The sequence below is a fragment of the Brachycentrus maculatus genome, unplaced genomic scaffold (assembly GCF_059751285.1).
Source record: "Brachycentrus maculatus isolate JH-2025_06_01 unplaced genomic scaffold, ASM5975128v1 h1tg000038l, whole genome shotgun sequence".
NCBI lineage: Eukaryota > Metazoa > Arthropoda > Insecta > Trichoptera > Brachycentridae > Brachycentrus > Brachycentrus maculatus.
Window position 1 is genome coordinate 1137501 of NW_028280792.1, and position 19780 is coordinate 1157280.

The 19780-nt window shown below is 32.2% G+C and overlaps 3 protein-coding genes across 3 annotated transcripts in view; all 3 read right to left on the reverse strand.

Moving 5' to 3' along the window:
- Positions 1–581, reverse strand: part of LOC148312593 (2-amino-3-ketobutyrate coenzyme A ligase, mitochondrial-like) — a 13939-nt gene extending 13358 nt beyond the window's left edge. Inside the window, exon 1 of the mRNA XM_088276397.1 lies at positions 1–581. This exon is cut by the window's left edge and continues 73 nt beyond it. The gene's annotated coding sequence lies outside the window, so the exon portion shown is untranslated.
- Positions 582–4171: 3590 nt separating this feature from the next.
- On the reverse strand, positions 4172–11176 carry LOC148312594 (ATPase ASNA1 homolog). Its single transcript, XM_088276404.1, has 7 exons — positions 10965–11176; positions 10781–10886; positions 8872–9065; positions 8246–8375; positions 7529–7657; positions 6160–6336; positions 4172–5206 (listed from the first exon to the last, which is right to left on the reverse strand). The coding sequence occupies exons 1-7, from the start codon at positions 11078–11080 to the stop codon at positions 5060–5062; spliced, it is 999 nt and encodes a 332-aa protein (XP_088132530.1). The 5' UTR covers positions 11081–11176; the 3' UTR covers positions 4172–5059.
- Positions 11177–14244: 3068 nt separating this feature from the next.
- On the reverse strand, positions 14245–19200 carry LOC148312595 (ribitol 5-phosphate transferase FKRP-like). The gene is made up of 4 exons (XM_088276635.1): positions 18302–19200; positions 17446–17631; positions 16654–16826; positions 14245–15335 (listed from the first exon to the last, which is right to left on the reverse strand). Exons 1-4 carry the CDS (start codon positions 19043–19045, stop codon positions 14924–14926), a joined length of 1515 nt encoding a protein of 504 aa, XP_088132761.1. The 5' UTR covers positions 19046–19200; the 3' UTR covers positions 14245–14923.
- Between the last annotated feature and the right edge of the window lie 580 nt (positions 19201–19780).

Sequence of the window (19780 nt, forward strand, 5' to 3'; positions counted from 1 at the left end):
GCCAGACTAGATATTGTAGTTTTAAAACTAAAAGACTAACTTGTTTCACGTTCAGACCGCCACACGGCGCAGTCACAGAATACTAAACGGCGGAGTAGGATTGGAGCAATTGAAGTATGTGTAATGACCTCCGGTAAATAAAACCAGTTGTTCAGATCATACGTGAACTATAATTATATAATAATAAAAAAAAATTAAGCCGGAATCTATTCGTCCGCTGATCTAACCGATGGTTTTAAGATTTGACAGTGACAGTACATCGAACTAAATAAATATTTTTATGTGATTCGTAATTTTCCCGCCATCTAAATTTTAGAGAGAAAGTAATACGATAAAAAAATATGCGCATCACACTTTTTGTTACTGCAGTGCCTTCCATATTTAAAAAAAAAATCAAAATAAGTAATAAACCGTGTACGAGATTGGCAACGTCGCAGTACCTAGCTGTTAGGTACTAGTAAACCGGCTTACGAAATTGTATAATATGCATGGTATTTTTTTTATATCAAAATAAAAACACTAAACGCATTGCATTTTATATTGCATCGCAATTTAAATGAATGCCTCTTTGATTAATAAGTGTAGTAAGTTTCTTAAATTTCATAATGAAAAAATATGTTTAGCAAATAAAATTCCAGGTGGCTAAATATTAACAAATTTTACACCTAGACAAATATATCCAGCGAAAGTAAATAAGCTAATAAAGTACATTGGAATAAAAATATCAATACCTCAATGAAAAAAAGACAAGAAATTCTAGTGGCTTGTATGTCTCAAGTCATAAATATGGGTATGCAACCTCGAGTGCCTTAGCCCTTGCTGCTATTCTCGTTCAACTCTCCTATAGTATAAACCCCCTTTATCTCCTTTCAACTTACAGCTGTTATGTCTTTCACCCCTACCTCCTTTTTAAACTCTATCCTACTGTATTAATAAAAATATTCCACTCTTCTTTCATGCAAATAACTGAATTTAAAAAAATCAAAATTTTAGGCTTTTCTAAATATATTTGCAACGGCTAATGTTGGCTCATTTCAATAATTCATTGTTTAATTAAGGGAAGTAGTAGGAAGAAGGAGAAAAGAAACACATTTTGTATATTAAAAGCTTTGTGAACTTTGTGGTATATGTAGAAATATAACACTCTCCATCGTTCACTTCATCATTCATCGTTCACTTTGAGAAATTGAATGATAAATGAGTTCACTTTTTAAAAGTGGTATTACACAAAGTGAATGATGAATGATAAGGATAGTGTTAGAAAATAAACAACTTGTATTGCAAAAGTATTTTATTTTCCCACCCTTTATGTAAAATATACAGAGCTTGTAGTAGTTAAATAATACATTATAAACCTTACACCTTATGCAACAAAATGTTGACTTTCCGCCAGTTAGGTTGATCTGGCCAAAATAACAGAACACACCCTGGTTCATGAAGTTCTTGCAAAACCAACTCCAACTCTTGTGATTCTTAATTTATTGAATTGGCATTTACTTTTGAGAATTCCATAATCTAACATGTTATACACGTTATATGATTTCATTGAATATATTTATTTTTGTGACAGTTGTTTCGCCTTGCGAGGGCAAGGCGAACAAAATTGTTTAAAAAATTTAATAAAACTGTTTTAAAAAGATACCCATATCAAAGTACAAATTTTTTTGAAGCAGTAAAAACACAAAAAAATATAAGTGATTTTTTACTCTGATATTTATTCAATATTACCCTGGACTAGTACCTGAAGCGGAGGGTTGATTTTATGTGTTAACGATCAAGATAACACTGCGTTTATATGATGCAGTACCCTATGCACCATTGGGGTGCGGATAAGGGCTAAAAAACACCTGAATTTTTCTATTAAGTAGAACATTCAGAGCATACACTTCACTGTCATTTATGAAGACTATTGATCAATATCAATAATAGTACATTTGGAGTTCTACAAAGTAAATGCCAAGTACAAGTTTAAATACAAAATTTTCAGTGAATCTAATATAATAGATTCCAACTTTAAATATTATTTTTATGAAGCGAGTAAGTTTTTCTATGTACAATATACCTGGTATTTATAATCTGTAGTTCAATATGACAAACAAACTTTATTGCCTGAGATACAAATTTTACAATTTTTTTTCTAATGATATCAATATTATGACTATAATAGTCACACAAATAAATAAATTAAGTTGAATAATAATTTATGTTTTATAAATAATCTTCCTTGTTAAATTTACAGTCGTGATTTAACCCCGGATAATTGAGTGACACGGATGATACTGGTATTATTTAATGTTGACAATATTTTTTTAGAGCCTTGATGTTAAAAAATGCAATGTGATTGCATGTAGACTGTTATTATTATAGAACCTTATTTAATTATTATTAAAAATAACCGCGAAGAGTTAGCTTTTGTACACAAAAAAAAAACTAGAGTACTTTGGCCATTTTTATGAGAGACGAGAAATACAAAATTGTACTACAAGGCAAAGTGGATGGTAAATGCAGAATAGGAAGGTAGTATACCACGGCTTAAAAACTAGAGAGTGGTTCCACTGTGGTGATAAGTCGCTGTTTAGAGCAGCTGCAGGCAAAGAAAAAATTGTCACATCGATCGCCAACCTTCAGCATGCTACAGCACTATGAGAAGAACATTTTTAATTGTTATTTAAACAAGTAAGAACTCATAACTACGTTAATTTCTTTAAAACATTTTTTTTAAACATGAAGTAGTACATATGTCTGTATTCATTAAATGGTAAAAATACATTTATGTTGATATGATTATATTTATTGTCTTATCAAGTTTTCTTTTAAAAAATCTGTAATTAAATAAGCTAATTCTAGACATTAACTGTCAGGCAAAATGGACACTGTAATTAATGTATGTAATGAGGTCACAAGCCTGTTTTTTTTTCTTATGCCAGGAAATATTCCGACACAAATGGAAATGAAATCTCTGTAAAAGGTCAAAAAATAGTTTTCGTGGATTAAATATTTTAAATACCACATCACTAACACACTTTGTTCACAAAATCGTTTTAGCAGACATGTTGAATATTTGTGCATCATCTCTGTGATATCAGATACAACGTCTCTCTCTCCTCTTAGCTCATTCTCTACTTACACAAATTCTAGCGAAATTAAATAACCAGTTATGATGTAGTAGTATCTTACCTAGTAAACATATAATAGAATAATTTAAATGTAGAATTTATACAATATTCGAAAACCCAAGTATTGTACACGAATTTAATTCATAATTAATTTAATTCCATACAATTTAATTCAACATGTTGAACGACAATATTGAGAAGAAAAAGCAAATTCTAGGCCTGAAAATAAAATATGACCATACCCACCTGTCAAAAATGAGCACATTTCGCTTTGGATATTCTTGTATTGGGTAATAATAAATTATTGATGTTCATTTAGTAATTTCTTACTACTATAACAAAATACATTTTATAAAAAAATTAAATAATAATTCAGTTATTTTATAAAAGTGGATACTTGTGCTTTCAGGCCTCCAAATATGTAAACAAAACCAATCATAACTGAAACCAAAATTTTATTCATCCATACAAATCATCCAAATATTTATTTTCCTAAATTCATCTGCTTAGATTAAAAAATATAAATCATCATTCCAATATTAATTCATACTCCGAACTTGTCTCATAAACATTTAAAATTTAATTCATTCAATAATTAAAATTAAACTAATTACATTCAATAGTTGTATTCTCCATACGCTATTACAAATATACATGACAATTTGTTTAACTAGCAATATTTTATATTGCTACTGTATTTCAATACTAAAACAGCAGTTTTTTTAGTCTAGATTTATAAAGGTATGAATTGCAATAACAATTATTGCAATTCATACCTTTATAAATCTGCTAAACCTTTTAACTCAAAACAATTACCAAAACATTGTTTAGTAATATTATACACAATACAAAAATGCTAATTAAATGGAAGGTACTAATAAATACCATTGGAATAAAAATGATAATATTACAAATGTAATTTTTCAGTGCCTCCTAGATAATAAACATCTGTTCAAAGGAAGATATATTTTTTTAAATGTTTACCGAGCTTATTTCAATTTCTGAACATTTATATATAAAAAAAATTGAGAGTGGACCTTTTCAAACATACTTATTGGCCTTTTTTGTGAAATTTTATTTATTTTTCTTCGTACACATACTTACAATTTACAATTATGTGGCCTCAGTGGGTTTTCCTGTGCCGAAGGCATATTAATATTACACATTTTATAATACGTCCGATTATAATGATAATTTTGGGTTCTTAGTACATATAAGCAATACCGTACTTTTAAAAAAATATATAAAAATTTCATTTAGTTATATATATACAAAAAAATTCCACGTGGGAATGACAAGTGCGTGGTGGGTATAACAATAAAGAAAAAATATGGAATACAAATAAACACTAAAATTTAATATCTTTTAGCAATGTTCAACTTAGTGTTTTTACTGTTTTAGAAAATAGATTAAAAAAAACAACAACATATTTATATATGATATATAAACATTATACTGTCTTAATTTGAGGTTACATTTCGATTTGCATGACTAAAATTGAGTTGTTCAATTTATACCACATCTTTTCATGTCAATGAGACCGTTTTCTCTACATCCAACATTTTTTAAATCACTTGACTCAACATCTTTTCAATAAATATAGAAAATGGTGCCTTACCGACAATGTGTTTTTATTATATTTTTTACAGATATTCATTGGTTAAAATGTGGCTAACTATCACACGGAAACTGTATATGTACATGTAGAATAAATAATGAAAAATTAACTTCAAAGTTTGTATCTGAATACATTTAAAAAAAAAATCACTTCAGCATTCACTGAATGGCCCACTGACAACATTGTGTAACGTGCATTCCACATAAAATGCGATAGAAGTTAAACAAAAGATAAATTTATACAAAACATTTGTCATTTTAAAAAGCAGTTAAAATAACGGTGTCGGGTTGGTAGCCCGAGTGATAAATAAGAAACATAGTTTTTATTATTTGGGTACATAGGGAGTTATAAGATTCACAGAGAATTCTTTAATTTGTTCGACACCCCTCACTTCGTGGTCTAATAACGGCAGCCGGACAACATTGAAATCTTCATACAGGTCTGCTATTTGCTCTAAATATTTTTCTTGAATCTGAAATCAAATGTGACTTTGAAAACACAATGGATTAAAACAATGTACATACAGTAGTGTAAATAATACTTTTTTTTTAATTCATCATATATTTATGTTTAGCATCGGCACATGATAATCCAAAATGGATTAATTCATACTCATTTATTGACATTATCACAGCTGTGGGATTTTACTTTAATTTATTGCACTGTACAAAGAGCAGAGAGTAAATATTGAACAAAGCCAAGAATAACATTCTGATTTTGTAGCACATTTAAGTTGAATCATTTTTATTATTAGGTGATTGCACAGTATATGTAGTAATTTTATAGACATTTGTTTCATCATAAAATCTGAATGTTCAAAGTATTTTTACTGTAAATATTCATAACTTTGAAATGAAAAATTACAGGTTTTTAATAGTTATTTAATGAAATTCGATTTACAGTAATCTATTTTTTGTATATTTTTCTGAATGTAATTCTAAAAATATATTCTATGTACGTAAAAAGTCTATGGTAAAGGAAAAAGTTATGAAAATATGTACCACATAATAATCCAATATCGTTTTGCAGAACACACTTGGTAATATTTATTTTATAAGCACATCGCGTGTCAACCATTTTACCGAGTATATTATTTTATATAATTTTATTACTCAAGTATACTTGATATAAACAGATTTAGAGTTATCAAATTTATTATATATAACATCTGTATACAACATAATAATTTAAGAGATCAAATAACACGAAAACTCAAACAAAAGTTTTGTACATTCTTCGTTATCTGACTACAAATTATATAGCGCACAATCATCACGATACATATGTACTTATCTAAAATTATTGCATTTGCATTTATGTGAATATAAAAATAAATAGATTTTAACACATTAAGATGACTTAGATGTCCACTATAATTTGGTATAATAAATTATATTTGTTGTTATGACATGGCATGATACGGACCTTATGTCTTGCCCCGCACATGTTGCAAGGGTTGCAGCTAGGGCTCTTCATGAGAAGTTGGTTGACTACAACATTGTGCGTGTCGATTCCGCACCGCGTCAGTTCCTGAACTAGTCGCTCCGTCTCATACAGCGACAGGAACTCCGCAATACACACGCACACAAAAGTTGTTTGTTCCTGTGAATTAAAACAAAATGATAAAAAACAAGGTAATTAATTGGAGGTGAGATGGAAACAAACGGCAAATTCAAATAAAATATGAAATTTTTTAGAGCAAGCTGTATACACTGATGTCATATGTATGATATTCTCGTTACTAGATACACAAATCATGACTGCTTTTATTTGAATCAAAGAATATTATAAATAAGAATAGTGTACACAGCTGTTTGATGTAAATTAATGTCCAAAGTTCCATCCCTATTGCATTTGAAAATAAAAAGCGATTCACAATACATTCAGGTTGACCGAATATTTGTTCATAAATGCTGAATTAGCTCCACTTATTACAAGTTATTTAAATCAATATTTTAAAGATATTTCAACACGTACAAAGAGCTTATTGAGACGGGAAAATGCAAGTCAGGGTATTGACAGGTCTTATTTGGTTATCAATCAATGGTGCAAAGGGCACTGCATCGTATTGAAGCAGTGTTATCTTGATCGTTACTTACATGAAGGCAAGGTGATTACTCCTGCGGTTCAGGGATCAGTCCAGGGTAGTATTAAATAAATAGTAGCGTAAAATCACTAATATTTATTTTCACCCCTCCCCTGGAAATCGAACCCAGGACTGGTAGCTAAATACACTAAGCATTACAACACGGAGGGGTTCACCTATAAATACCTAGACTTAAATATTCCCATCTCAATACATCTGCGAAGAATTTTAGGCATGCGGTGGTTTGACTTTGTGAGGAATGAAGAGATAAGGCGTAGGACGCAGCAAATCTTGGCCACAACTGTCGTCTAGAAAAGGCGATTCAGTCGGTTCGGCCATGTACTCCGCATACTTCCCGAGAGTCACCATCAAGCTTGCCTCTTTTACGAGGCATCAGGTTCGCGCCACCCAGCCATGCAAGGGAGCTGGCAGCCGACAGAAAAGCGTGGAGACAGTTTGTGGACTCCATATGCTCCACAAAAGGAGCGGATATGGTTTAATAATAACAATACATTTGTACCGCTTGCTGAATTGGGCTATTTTAAAGATGGAATTTTATTATTTCGAAATAGAGAGAGGATAGTATTTGATAACCTCTATCTCTTTACAATGGAATACGGAAAATAACATAATGACATTTATGGATTTCATTATTGACTAGCTCGGGCATTAAACTAAACTATCCGCAAGGCATAGACAACAACTCACTCGATCCTTGAATTGTGAGTTGACTTGTTTGATGAGTGTGAGCATTTCTTCCATCTTCCCCGTGAAGATCTCTGGACTAAAGTCGGGCATACCGAACATGGTGGCCACTTGATTCAGGAATGGTGATATCTGAAAAGAAAACGCACTTACACATTTTAAAATTGATTCACAAGCATAATTGATTTTATATTTTTATTGTAATGTCTCTTGGCATGATGCAATCGGTCTTTTATTTCACGTCCAGGGCAATGCATTAAAAACACTGAAATATAATTTAATATCAATGAAAACATTATATTGACAGATGACGCAAGTCAATAAAACAAGTTATATTCACAAAGATAAGCTCAAGGGTGAAGTTTAGTAGATGTATGAAATATCTTCTTCTTCAAACCCTTATTCGTACCCGATGGTGCATAGGACACTGCATAATATAAACGCAGTGTTAACTCGATCGTTAACACATGAAGGAAAGGTGATCAGCTAATATTGAATAAATATTAGATTGAAAAAAAAAACAAATTTATTTGACCCCCTCCTGAAAATCGAACCCGGGACCTCCAGTACGGTGGCCGAGCGTGCTGACCATTACACTATGGAGGCGGACATATGAAATTTAGCTTGAGAATATTAAAATCACCTACAGTAAGTTTCCAAATCGATGCCTCAAGTCAAGTTATTGCGGAAATGATTTGTTATATTGAATAATCAATTTACCTTGTGGTTTAGCTTGAGAAGTTTACCCAGCCCCTTCTCTATGACCTGCGGGAAGGATAGAAGTCGGAGAGTGTGTCCTGTGGGAGCCGTGTCGAATACCACCACACTGAAGTTCATGGATTTCACCAATCTGAGGACAATCAATGGATTATAAACTAATTTTAAGTAACACACTCTCAATATTATTCATATTTAAGGACTTTACTTTGTGGTTAGTAATTTTTACAAAAATGTTAGTAATTTTAGTATATAACCAGTCACTGAGTACCCGTCTCTTCGTCAGAACAATCACTACACCAGCATGCAAACAATACTACACATCACTACCATAGCACTATTCCCACACTTAAAACTACAATCGAGCTCGGTTATAACGAGCACGGATATAGCGAGATCTCGGATATAACAAGGAAACATTCATTGACATTTTGGTTTGTGATTTTCTCCATTCATTTATGTACGGTTATAACAAGCTACATCTCGGCTATAACGAGCAAAAATATTGTCAAAAAATCTGAAAACTCCGTGTCTCTCAATTCGTGAAATGGTGGAAATTACTCTTGAAAAATAATGTGGCGTAAAAAATATTGAAGTTAAAAAAAAGTATATATATTTTTGGAACATACTTCATGACTTCTGCGTAGCTCATTGCTTCATCTATTCCTGGGAATGCACCGAATATCTCTTGCATCATTCCCTTTCCGACCTTCAAGCCTTCAACATCCCCGTCAAAATATTCTTCAGGCAGTTCGTTTAATCCCGCATTGGGATCTATTTCCATAGCAAACAAGTTGTCAACTCCATTCACCTTGGTGGGAACCTGAAACACCAACATACTATATATATTCACATATCCCTCTCCAAGTTCAAGAGCTCAGTCTCTTTTTTGGAGAGGCTCAGCACAAATGTATAGAAATTGTATTAAATTGTATTATTTCGTCCGCCTCCGTAGTGTAATGGTCAGCACGCTCGGCTACCGTTCTGGAGGTCTCGGGTTCGATTCCACGGGGGGTAAAATAAATATAAGTGATTTTTTCACTGTAATATTTATTCAATATTACCCTGGACTGGTGCCTGAAGCGGAGGGCTGATCACCTTTCCTTCGTGTGTAAACGATCAAGATAACACTGTGTTCATATGAAGCAGTGCCCTATGCACCATTGGGGTGCGGATAAGGGTTTTATTATTATTAAAGAAATGCTATAAATAACAAATTAAATGAATTTAATTTTGTTCTTCTTTGACCCATGTCACCCTGACACAGAGCAATTTATAGGACACCGCATTAGTTTGATGAGGTGTTGTTAACTTGATCTTTGATCACATTAACTCAATGTTCTAAGAGGAGTGAAACATATTTAATGGAGGTACAGATGACCTAAGTGAAGGAGCTTAGGCTGAAATACAATACCACATTATGGGAATGAACAAAAGAGGAGAAATATTGGGTACAAAAAATTAGGAAGAGTAAAAGGAGAAAGCAGCAATGGCTAGGCCACTCGGAACTACATACCTGTACTCCCGAGGGGCTCCGTACAAACAAGTGAAAATATTAAGCATATAATATAAACTATTAGAGCTAATATAAACTATTTTTACTGCATTAAGTGTGAACTATTTAAAAAAAAACTATATATTTATATATTATGGAAAGACTGCATATTTAAAATCAGAGAAAATAAATAATTTTGAGTACCGTATAACAGGGCTACTTGAATTTTTTTTTATTTAGATCTGTATTTGGTCTACAATAATGAATGTATCTACATGATTCATTGTTTCCCTGACAGGTGACACTTATTGTCAGGATACGTTCATTATTGTAGACCAAATACAGATCTAAATATTTTTTTTTGTACTGGGCTCAAGTAACACATCAAAGTTCAAGTAGCCCCGTTCTACGATACAGAACTATAAAATGCTATTAAAAAAAAACAATGTATTATTGTAAATAAACACAAAAAACTTATATGATAACTTTAACCTTTAGCACTGGGTGCCGCCATAGAGGCGACATGCATGGTTTGCCATACTGCTCGAGTGCCGCTGCTATGGCCCCAAGAATATACAGTCTCAATACTCAATATCTCTGTTATACTTATTGGTTATTTACTTTTAAATATAATTAAACCAGAATCATATAAGCACAATTAAATAGTAATGTTTCGGTATCAGATACCAAAAAACTTTACAGTAAGGGTTAATATTGTTACAATGTCGGGTGGTACGACATCTTTTCATCAAAATAAATCAATTAAAATATTATTTTGCCATCCACTTTAGTCGGGCTTATAAGATAAGTTATCTAAGAGATGATGGTACTAAGTATACCCCTTTCACAAAATTAAATAACAATTTATTAAATTTAAAATTATATTTCACAAAAATAAGATGATGCAGCTAAATTTAATCAATGTCAATAATTAATACAATTATTTTAATTCCCATTGATTGTTATTAGCCCAATACTTTTATGTAGGGATTAAATTGCGTGTCATTTTTCTTGAAACAATAACTAATTCAAAGTTTACTAACCTTAGAAAACTTTTGGTCGAAGGCATCGGAAATATTGTGCGCCGGATCTGTAGATATTATAAGAACAGACTCTCTTACTTTAGCCAGCTGGACAGCGAGGCTACAGCTGCAACGTGAAAACAAACATGCAGTAACACGGGTATAAAACAAATATTAATTTAATGTGTGCAATAGGTTATATTACCTGCACGTAGTTTTGCCTACACCGCCTTTTCCCCCGACGAAAATCCACCGTAAAGATTTTTGGTCGATAACATTTTTCAGCGAAGGTTCTAGTGGTTCAAATTCGACGTTCTCCATTATTGTAACGAGACTTAAACTCGGATACAAAGATTATACACTGATCCAGACGACTTCACTTACAAATGAACCCGCTAGATGCTTCGTCCACAAACTGATTTGACCAAAGATTAATTGTATGCTTTGACACAGGCAAACTGACAATCCGAATTAAAAGTGTTGCCAGTTGATTAGTGACGTTTTCAAAATAGAAAGTTCAAGAATATTGCAACAAAGTACCTACCTACGAAAATTCAAAACCTTTCTTTTTGCATGGTGCGCCGCATCGGTTCAAAGCAATAATCAATTGTATTAAGGCATGGTGAAGGTATTATTGGATTTTAATAAACATAGTACTGAAATATAGGGCACAATTATTAATGAGATATTCATAACTAATCATCACGCTGCTTCCCCACAGGGGTAGGCAGAGATAATAGAATGCCACATCACTCTGTCTTTGCAAACATTCTCTTCGCCTCTTCCACATTCATACATTTCCTCATGAGATATTCATACTTTATAATATGTGGGATAAGGTTTTACCATTGTTTTCTATTAATCGGTTTTATTCTGTAATTAGTAAGAAAATTTGCGATAATCTTATCTGGAAGAAAACTCTTTCCGGCATCAGCTGCTCGAATTTGCATTCCATATAAACTGTAACTTTTTATCAAAACTATTTTAATTTAAACTATACCACTTTAAACAATCACATCTTCACTTTACTTAGTATTGATGAGTTTGTTCAACAATTGGGGAAATATATATATATATATATATATATATATATATATATATATATATATATATATATATACATATATATATATATATATATATATATATATATATATATATATATATATATATATATATATATATATATATATATATATATATGTATATATATATATATATATATATATATATATATATATATATATATATATATATATATATATATATATATATATATATATATATATATATATATATATATATATATATATATATATATATAAATAAATATATTCAAATAAAACGAATTAAATAATTTTGAATTTATTAAATGAATCAATTTCTATAACAATAAACAAGTAATCTCTACTGAGATTGGCACATATAAACAAAGAGAAACATTACATTTCTACAAATCAACAATAAATATAGTTTTATAAAACCTAATGAGTGATATTTTATTATTAAATCTATTCAAATTATCAACCATGGTCAATGACCCACTAACAAAAATATTAGATTTATTCACCAGGTTTTCGTCGATCAGATTTTAAATATAACAAGAATGAAAAGGACTGCTTCAGATTTATTTTCCAATATGAAGAGAAAGTTTATGTATGTCACCTGCTTAATGTAGATACTATTAAAACCACAATATTATTTGCATTAGACGGAAGCAGAGAGGATGGAACACCACTCACATCTGTCCTGACAGCCCTTATATGTTTTTATTAAGTAAGTCATTAACATCATTGCCCATTATCAAATAAACTTTCTCTCGCTATCTGTTTACTTCACACTATCAAACAAACAAATTATTTAATGATCAAACAAACTAATTACCACAGAATCTTCATTCATATATCACAATTTAGCATACTGTAATTTTATTTTTTAATTCATAAATTAAATTAATATTATTAAGCAGTTAATCGTAGCTGTCTCTCATCCTAAAATAATAATTTATTGACTATAATACATACAAATATAAAACAACATTCTCTCAAATGACTAAGGCCATTGACATAACACGTAAAGCTAAATATCCGCAACTCATGTAAAAAAGTAATACATGATTTAATTTAATTTATAATGTATCAATCTATAAGATAATAAAATGACAACATTAGAGATTCATTTATGCATAATGGAATTGTAAATAAGGAATTTTGTTATAACATATTATGTATAAAAGAATTCTGTTATGTATTATGAATAAATATTACATAATTTTAAATTTATTTGCACCAAAGTAGCTATACGTATTAACTAACACTTTAACTATTTATTTTGTAAAATCTGATAAGCTATGGAAGATTTACAGTGGTGTTAAGTAACAATATAAAATTTTACTAAAAAAACCCTCTAATGCAAAATACTCACAATGGCATTTCTACCCATTTGCCTTTCAACTTATGAACATTTTTCTTTTAGTTAGTGCTATAGAAATAATATTTGGAAAAATTAAGTCATTTAAATATGTAAATAAACATATTTATAACTATATGTAAAATAATATGTATACATATTTTTTTAAAGAATTGAAGCAAAAAAGCATAAAACTTATAATATTTTAACGGTAATTGTAATAATACACTTAATAAATGTGGGATATAATACTGCACGGGTAGCTAGATATTTAAGGTGCCAGAATGCATTTTATTGGACGGCTAAAAGTAAACCACTTCATTCATCACTACTTTTAATCAATTAAAATCGAAACCAAACATACGATTGGCTGATTTTTAATGATAATTAAAATTATAACCCTATAAAGTTAATACTAGTAATAACAAAATAAAACAACATTAGTGTCATGGCAAGATTTTGGAAGATTAGGTTACATAATAATAATCACTACAAATACAATATTCCAGATAACTTTTCTATTGAGATCATACGTTATCATTTCTGACAGCATATATTTGGAATGATTTTTATTAAAATGAGATCGTAGAATTGAAAAAAAACATATAATAAACATTACAACTACCTACAACCGATTTTCTAATACTGTAAGGATAATTAAGTAATTTGAACATGTTTCAGTCTTATTAAATCAATCAACTTAAAAGAAGTAAAATTGGATTAGGTCACAATATGACTAGTAAATGTTTCTACATTAATACATGTAATTACAAAATAAAATTCAGTACATAGTTTACATAGCTAAAAATGGCATATTTTTCTTTAATATTTTTCCCTAAAGCATATTTATGAAGTATTCAGCATTTTTGAAATATTGAATTTCTAATTTGTTAAAGTTTAACGCTTTGGATACCAAAATTTTTATTTACTTATCGGCTTTCGTACTCTAGCGAGAAATACCGGATTCGTTGGATATGACTTATAATGATCATGATTTATAAAAGTATCAGATACATTTTGGATAGTATGTTAGGGATTCCTTCAGGGTTGTGCAAAATTTTTCGATTCATATTATGTTTTTTTCTTTCCTTTAACAAGTTATACATCGATATTTAGAATAAAATGATCATTTATATCTTAGAATTAGTCATGATATTACAAAGATTGAAGTGAAGTGAGACGAGAAAAACAAAGTACAATAAACCAATTTTGTTTCCGCGAAAAGTTAGTTGTGTAAAGCTGTGATATTCTTCAAATAGATTCATTTTTATATGTCAGGGTCAATCAACAATATAATACATTGATTGCATAACTAAAAAAAATATTTATATCTCCAACCCCTACTTTATCCGTGTTGATACAGGATGTCAGCGAGTTATTTGATTTGCAGTATAATACACACGGCGTAAAAAAGAGGTGGACATTAAGCGAGCAGCATTTACTTTTTAGACGGTTTTATGTAAGGTTGCATACTTTTAGTAAATCCGTATCACAACTCTGGTTGTGAAATTTTTGTCCCTCAGAATGACAAATCTAAAAATAGATTTATTTCAACTGACTGCGTACCATTGTTGTTTGTCGAATAACAATGAGTGTTTATAAATTATGGAACACATTTTACATTTAAATTATTTATGTTGAAATCGCGGTATTTCTGGCATAGTAACCCAAAGAGTCCCGGTAGCCAAAGGGTTATACAGGGATAGATGACAGAAAATGTTTAAACGGAGAGCGATGAATTATAATGAAAAGACTTCAATTGAAATGAGAAACTAATTCATGCTTATTCTTGGCGATACCTTTGTGAAATTTGAGTTCTAGAAAATCTTTAACGTTATTCGGGCACGGCATCTGCTTGCCGGCGAACTCTATACTCGACATGGGGTGGAGGAAGTGGTCGGGGAAGTCCTTCTGGTGCTTCACGAACCAGGAGTCCTTGGTCATGGTGCCGTTCTTGTGCCGGAAGGGCAGGATGTCCACGTGCAGGCGGTTGTGCTTGCTGAACAGCACCCGGTAGTAGTCTCCCTGGGTGGCCTTCTCCCACAGAAAGCCCTGAGGGTCCTGCGCGCCCCCGCGGTTCGAGGCCCGCAGCAGCCACTGGACGTGAGACATGTCCGACTCGTAGATGCCGATCTCTAACTGAGATGCCCAGGGCAGAATGTCACCACTAAAAAGAAGAAGCTCTGTAATTTAGTTTTCAACTATCTAGTTTGAAGAAAGAAATATTTTATAATTAAATGAGGTAATTATCAAACATATATCCATTAAGAAATATGGTTATCATCATACATATATTCACTAAAAAAGATGGCAACTAAATGAAGGTTCAACGCAAGCCGTAATTTCTGTAATGCCCATCATCTGTATTTTTTTTTACCCTGGGCCAAAAATGCAGTGAAATGTTTGGACTCTGCCGTTTTCAAATCACAAGCGCCCTTCAGGTAGTATTTTACAAAAATGGCGATGTATAAATTATCGCTATCCAAATTTATTATTATTATTTCATGTGGGGAAGTTACCAAGATTTTTTAAAGGAACATTTATTAATTGATAATTTAAAAAAAAAAATTATTAGCCATCCATACATTCCATAGTACAGACATCACATTCCATCCTCGTGTGATTGACACCTTTTTCCTACACAGAAATCACTAAATGAATGGTTACAAATAACAAGTTTGGTCGTGGCAATGTTAATTTATAACACCCATAATTTCACATACAAAAAGAAAAACAGCAAAATTGTTTCTGGTTTTGATTGTGTGGTCACCGTATTCCCTTAAGCTTGACCTAAAATACTATGGAAATGAGATATTCTTCTTCAAACCCTTATCCGCATCCGATGGTGCATAGGGCACTGCATCATATAATCGCAGTATTATCTTGATCGTTACACATGAAGGAAAGGTGATCAGGTCTCTGCTTCAGGTACAAGTGAATATTGCAATATTGAATAAATATTACAGTGAAAAAATCACGTATATTTATTTGACCCCCCCTGGGAATCAATAGCCAAGCATGCTGACCATGACACTGCGGAGGCGGACAAGTTTGAATAAATTTGAATACATACTATAAATACTACAAAAAATATTCCAGACGTCCTTCTATTGAGATCAAACGTTATCATTTCTGACAGCATATATTTTGGATGCTGTTTATTGAAATGAGATCATAAATTGAAAAAAAAAAAAAAAAATAAACATTATAACTAGCTACAACCGATTTTCTAATACTGTAAGGATAATTAAGTAATTTGAACATGTTTCAGTCTTATTAAATCATTCAACTTAAAAGAAGTAAAATTGGATTAGGTCACAATATGATTTCTACATAATACATGTAATAAAATAAAAAAATCAGTACATAGTTCATATAGCTAAAAATGGCGTATTTTTCATTCATATTTTTCCCTAAAGCATATTTATGAAAAGGCGGACACTGAATTGAGAATTAGTGTACGTATGAGAATACAATAAACTGACCGGGTGACCGCCCCGAGCAGCGTGCTCCCCTCCAGCCAGCAGCGCGCGCCGGCCGCCTGCAGCGTGGCGAGGGCGTGGCGCAGGGTGCGGCGCAGGTGCGCCAGGCAGCACGGGGGCGTCCAGCGCCCCACCGTCAGGTACGAGGGCACGCTCACCACGGGGGGGAAGCAGCGCTAGCCAACAGAATCACATTGCTGACAACATGAACCAGTTCCCTTTTTTATCTAATGAAGTCATGATCTTTTCCTGAACCCTAATAGTAAATTGATGAAGAAGAATAAAAAATGGAGAAAACACGTAAAAAGGAGGTGAACATTAAGCAAGCAGAATTTACTTATAGTTGATTTTGTACAAGGTTGCATCCATTTAGTAAGTCCGTATTATAACTCCGGCTGTGCAATTTTTGTTCTGCCGAATGAAGAATTAAAAAATTGATTTATTTCAACAATGGTGCAGCGTTTATGAATCATCAAACGCATTTCACTTTTGAATTATATATGTTGGAATTGTGGTATTTCTGGTAATGTAACCCAAAAAGTCCCAGTACCCAAAGGGTTACATGAGGATCTCCATCACTCATTATTCAAACCCTCGTCTACAACCGATAGTGTATAGGGCACTGCATCATATAAATGCAGTGTTATCTTGATCCTTAAAACTCTTGTTTTCATAGGAAGGGTGATCAGCCCTCCCCTTCGGGTACCAGTCCAGGGTAATATTAAATAAATAAACAGTAATATACCACATTTATTATCAAAAGAAGTCGGAGGTATGTCCACGGAAGGAGCTCACCTCCGAGTCCCTGGTGCAGCCGTGCCACTCGAGGCTGCCGCCCTCCCGAGTGACCTTCTTGACGCCCACGGCCTGGTACAGAGCTCCGCGCTTGTTGTTCTCCGCGACCTTCATGTTCTGCTTGGCCGGCTGCGACCGGAACAGAGGTCTTCCATCCGTGAAGGATACGTCCGGTAAAATGGTAACCTGAAAACAACAGAATAAACACAAATATTTATAAAATAAAATCGTATTCCCTCTCCATTTCCGTACCTAAATACAAAGCAACGATGCCCTTCACCTTTCTTTCACCTTCAGTCTTTCATTTTTGTCATCTCTAACATATTAAATATATATTTTATTTCTTCATCCTAGAATCTAGCGTGCAGGACTGATTGTCTTGTATTCTTGTAATTGACGGTCAGATTAATACCGCATTAATTCAATGCGGTGCTCCATGCACCGACGGGTTGAATGCAGGTGTTACAAATAACAATAATAGTTTGTGAGTTTAAAATTGTTTTATCAATATAAGCTTTACATATATTGATTCGGATGCTGCCACAACTTGATATCCTATTTTTGAACCACCTTAGTTTATCTGAAGATATTATTGGATTGCAACATTTGTGTATGGTATATCACAAAAAAAAACAAGAAATATGAGAACACAAATATTTCTTTATATTTGAAAAAAAATGTTTCAGTGATCATAATCACAGATCAATATTTTTTAAATTTATTTTCCTTACAGGAGAAATGTTTTATCTTCCTTAAAAAAATTATATGTGTGTATATCTACGTATCTTTTTAAATACAGTACTGAAGTGTAGAAATAGGCTTTTCATGAAAGAAAAAAGAGCAGCTTTCCACAAACCTTTAATTCCTTCGCTACTGTTTGAAGGTAGAATGCTTCCGGAAAAGGCATCATAAAAGGAAAGGGAAGAGTTTTCAACAATTCGGTAGGAACCAAAAGGGCATGTTTTCCCGAGACTGCGTCACACGTCGTCTTGTCTTTGTTCTGCTCATATTTAAGTGACCATTCACGCAAATTCAAATCCACCTTCTGGCAGATCAGAGACTTGGTGCTCGAGAAAGGAACAGCGACATTTATTTCATCTTTCATAATGCGAGTCAACATGTGCTGGATACCATGACGGGAAGTAATGCGCATCGAATCTGGGATAAATAACGCATATTTGCTTTTAATATAAGTCAGTGGATCTGATTCTGTAGCAGACAGCAAGAGGTTTGCTTCCAGATTGACAGTTTTGACGTTCCGAAGAGTTTTATTCGGAACTGTGAACTCAAACGGCGGATATGGAGGGCTATCAGACACTATGACGATGGGCATATTAGGAAGTAACTGTATGATCGATTGTAATGTCGGAGCGACGTCATTATCGAAGTTTTCAAACTGCCTGATGACGATGGTGATCATTTTGGTTATATGCTTGTTCGGAGGCTTTACAGCGCGCGTGAATTGGTGATCCTTCATCGGTAATGTGACTGCCTTTACGTTCCAGAGGGATATGATCGTCCATAATGTGAATATGAGTATTATTTGTGTGACACCGAGGAAAAGTAGATAACGATGAAATTTGCACGAAGTAAGTCGCATAGTTGTGCGTTTCTACTTGCGATAACATTTGAGTAACTTTAAGAATGATTTATAATTGATAAAACTTTCGAATACATTACAAACGTCAAATTCATAACAAATGAATTCCGAATGTTGAAAATGACAGCAAGAATTTGACAGTTCAAATTATTATTACCATTTAATTTTTGGTGTTGCATGTTGATAAAATATTTTCCAGAGATTTGTATATATTTTTTTAACTTAAACCTCTACTACTTAATACTACTTAAACCTCTGTAGATTTACCAAAATTGGACAAAATGTATTAGTCTAGTTAAAAGTTTTTGCGTTTAATTATAGAATTTAAGTTGAATTTAAGTTTTCCTTGACTACATTTTCTCAAAGATCTGAGCATATTTAATTAAATTGTAACCAAATCTCTACAGTACCTACCTACCACTGTTATTCAATTTCCTATCCCATAGAGCGGTAATATCCTTCACCCTGAGCTTCTTCACTTACGTCATTTTCATCTCATCGACTCCTTTATCTAGGAATATTGCATACGCATCCTGCCTTCATATAATAACGATCAACTTACACCGCGTTCATTCAATGCAGTGCCGTATGCACCACTTAGGAACGGATAAGAACCAGAAGAAAAAATTAATTTCAACATATTTTTATTTAAATTTTATTAATAACAATAATGATAATGGGTAATTTATTTAACTCTAAGATTTTTGATTAAATTGTATGTAACAGTTATCAACA

Bases quoted from the DNA above. Each gene is read 5' to 3' on its own strand.
- LOC148312594 (XM_088276404.1), bottom strand. From the start codon at position 11,080: ATGGAGAACGTCGAATTTGAACCACTAGAACCTTCGCTGAAAAATGTT. The intron at 9,066-10,780 runs GTTAGTAAACTT...TTGGTGTTTCAG, and splicing joins TCGACCAAAAGTTTTCTAAG to GTTCCCACCAAGGTGAATGG. The intron at 5,207-6,159 runs GTCCGTATCATG...ATTTGATTTCAG, and splicing joins TGTGCGGGGCAAGACATAAG to ATTCAAGAAAAATATTTAGA.
- LOC148312595 (XM_088276635.1), bottom strand. From the start codon at position 19,045: ATGCGACTTACTTCGTGCAAATTTCATCGTTATCTACTTTTCCTCGGT. The intron at 17,632-18,301 runs GTTTGTGGAAAG...TGTTGTTTTCAG, and splicing joins CAGTAGCGAAGGAATTAAAG to GTTACCATTTTACCGGACGT. The intron at 16,827-17,445 runs GTGAGCTCCTTC...TCTGTTGGCTAG, and splicing joins GCTGCACCAGGGACTCGGAG to CGCTGCTTCCCCCCCGTGGT.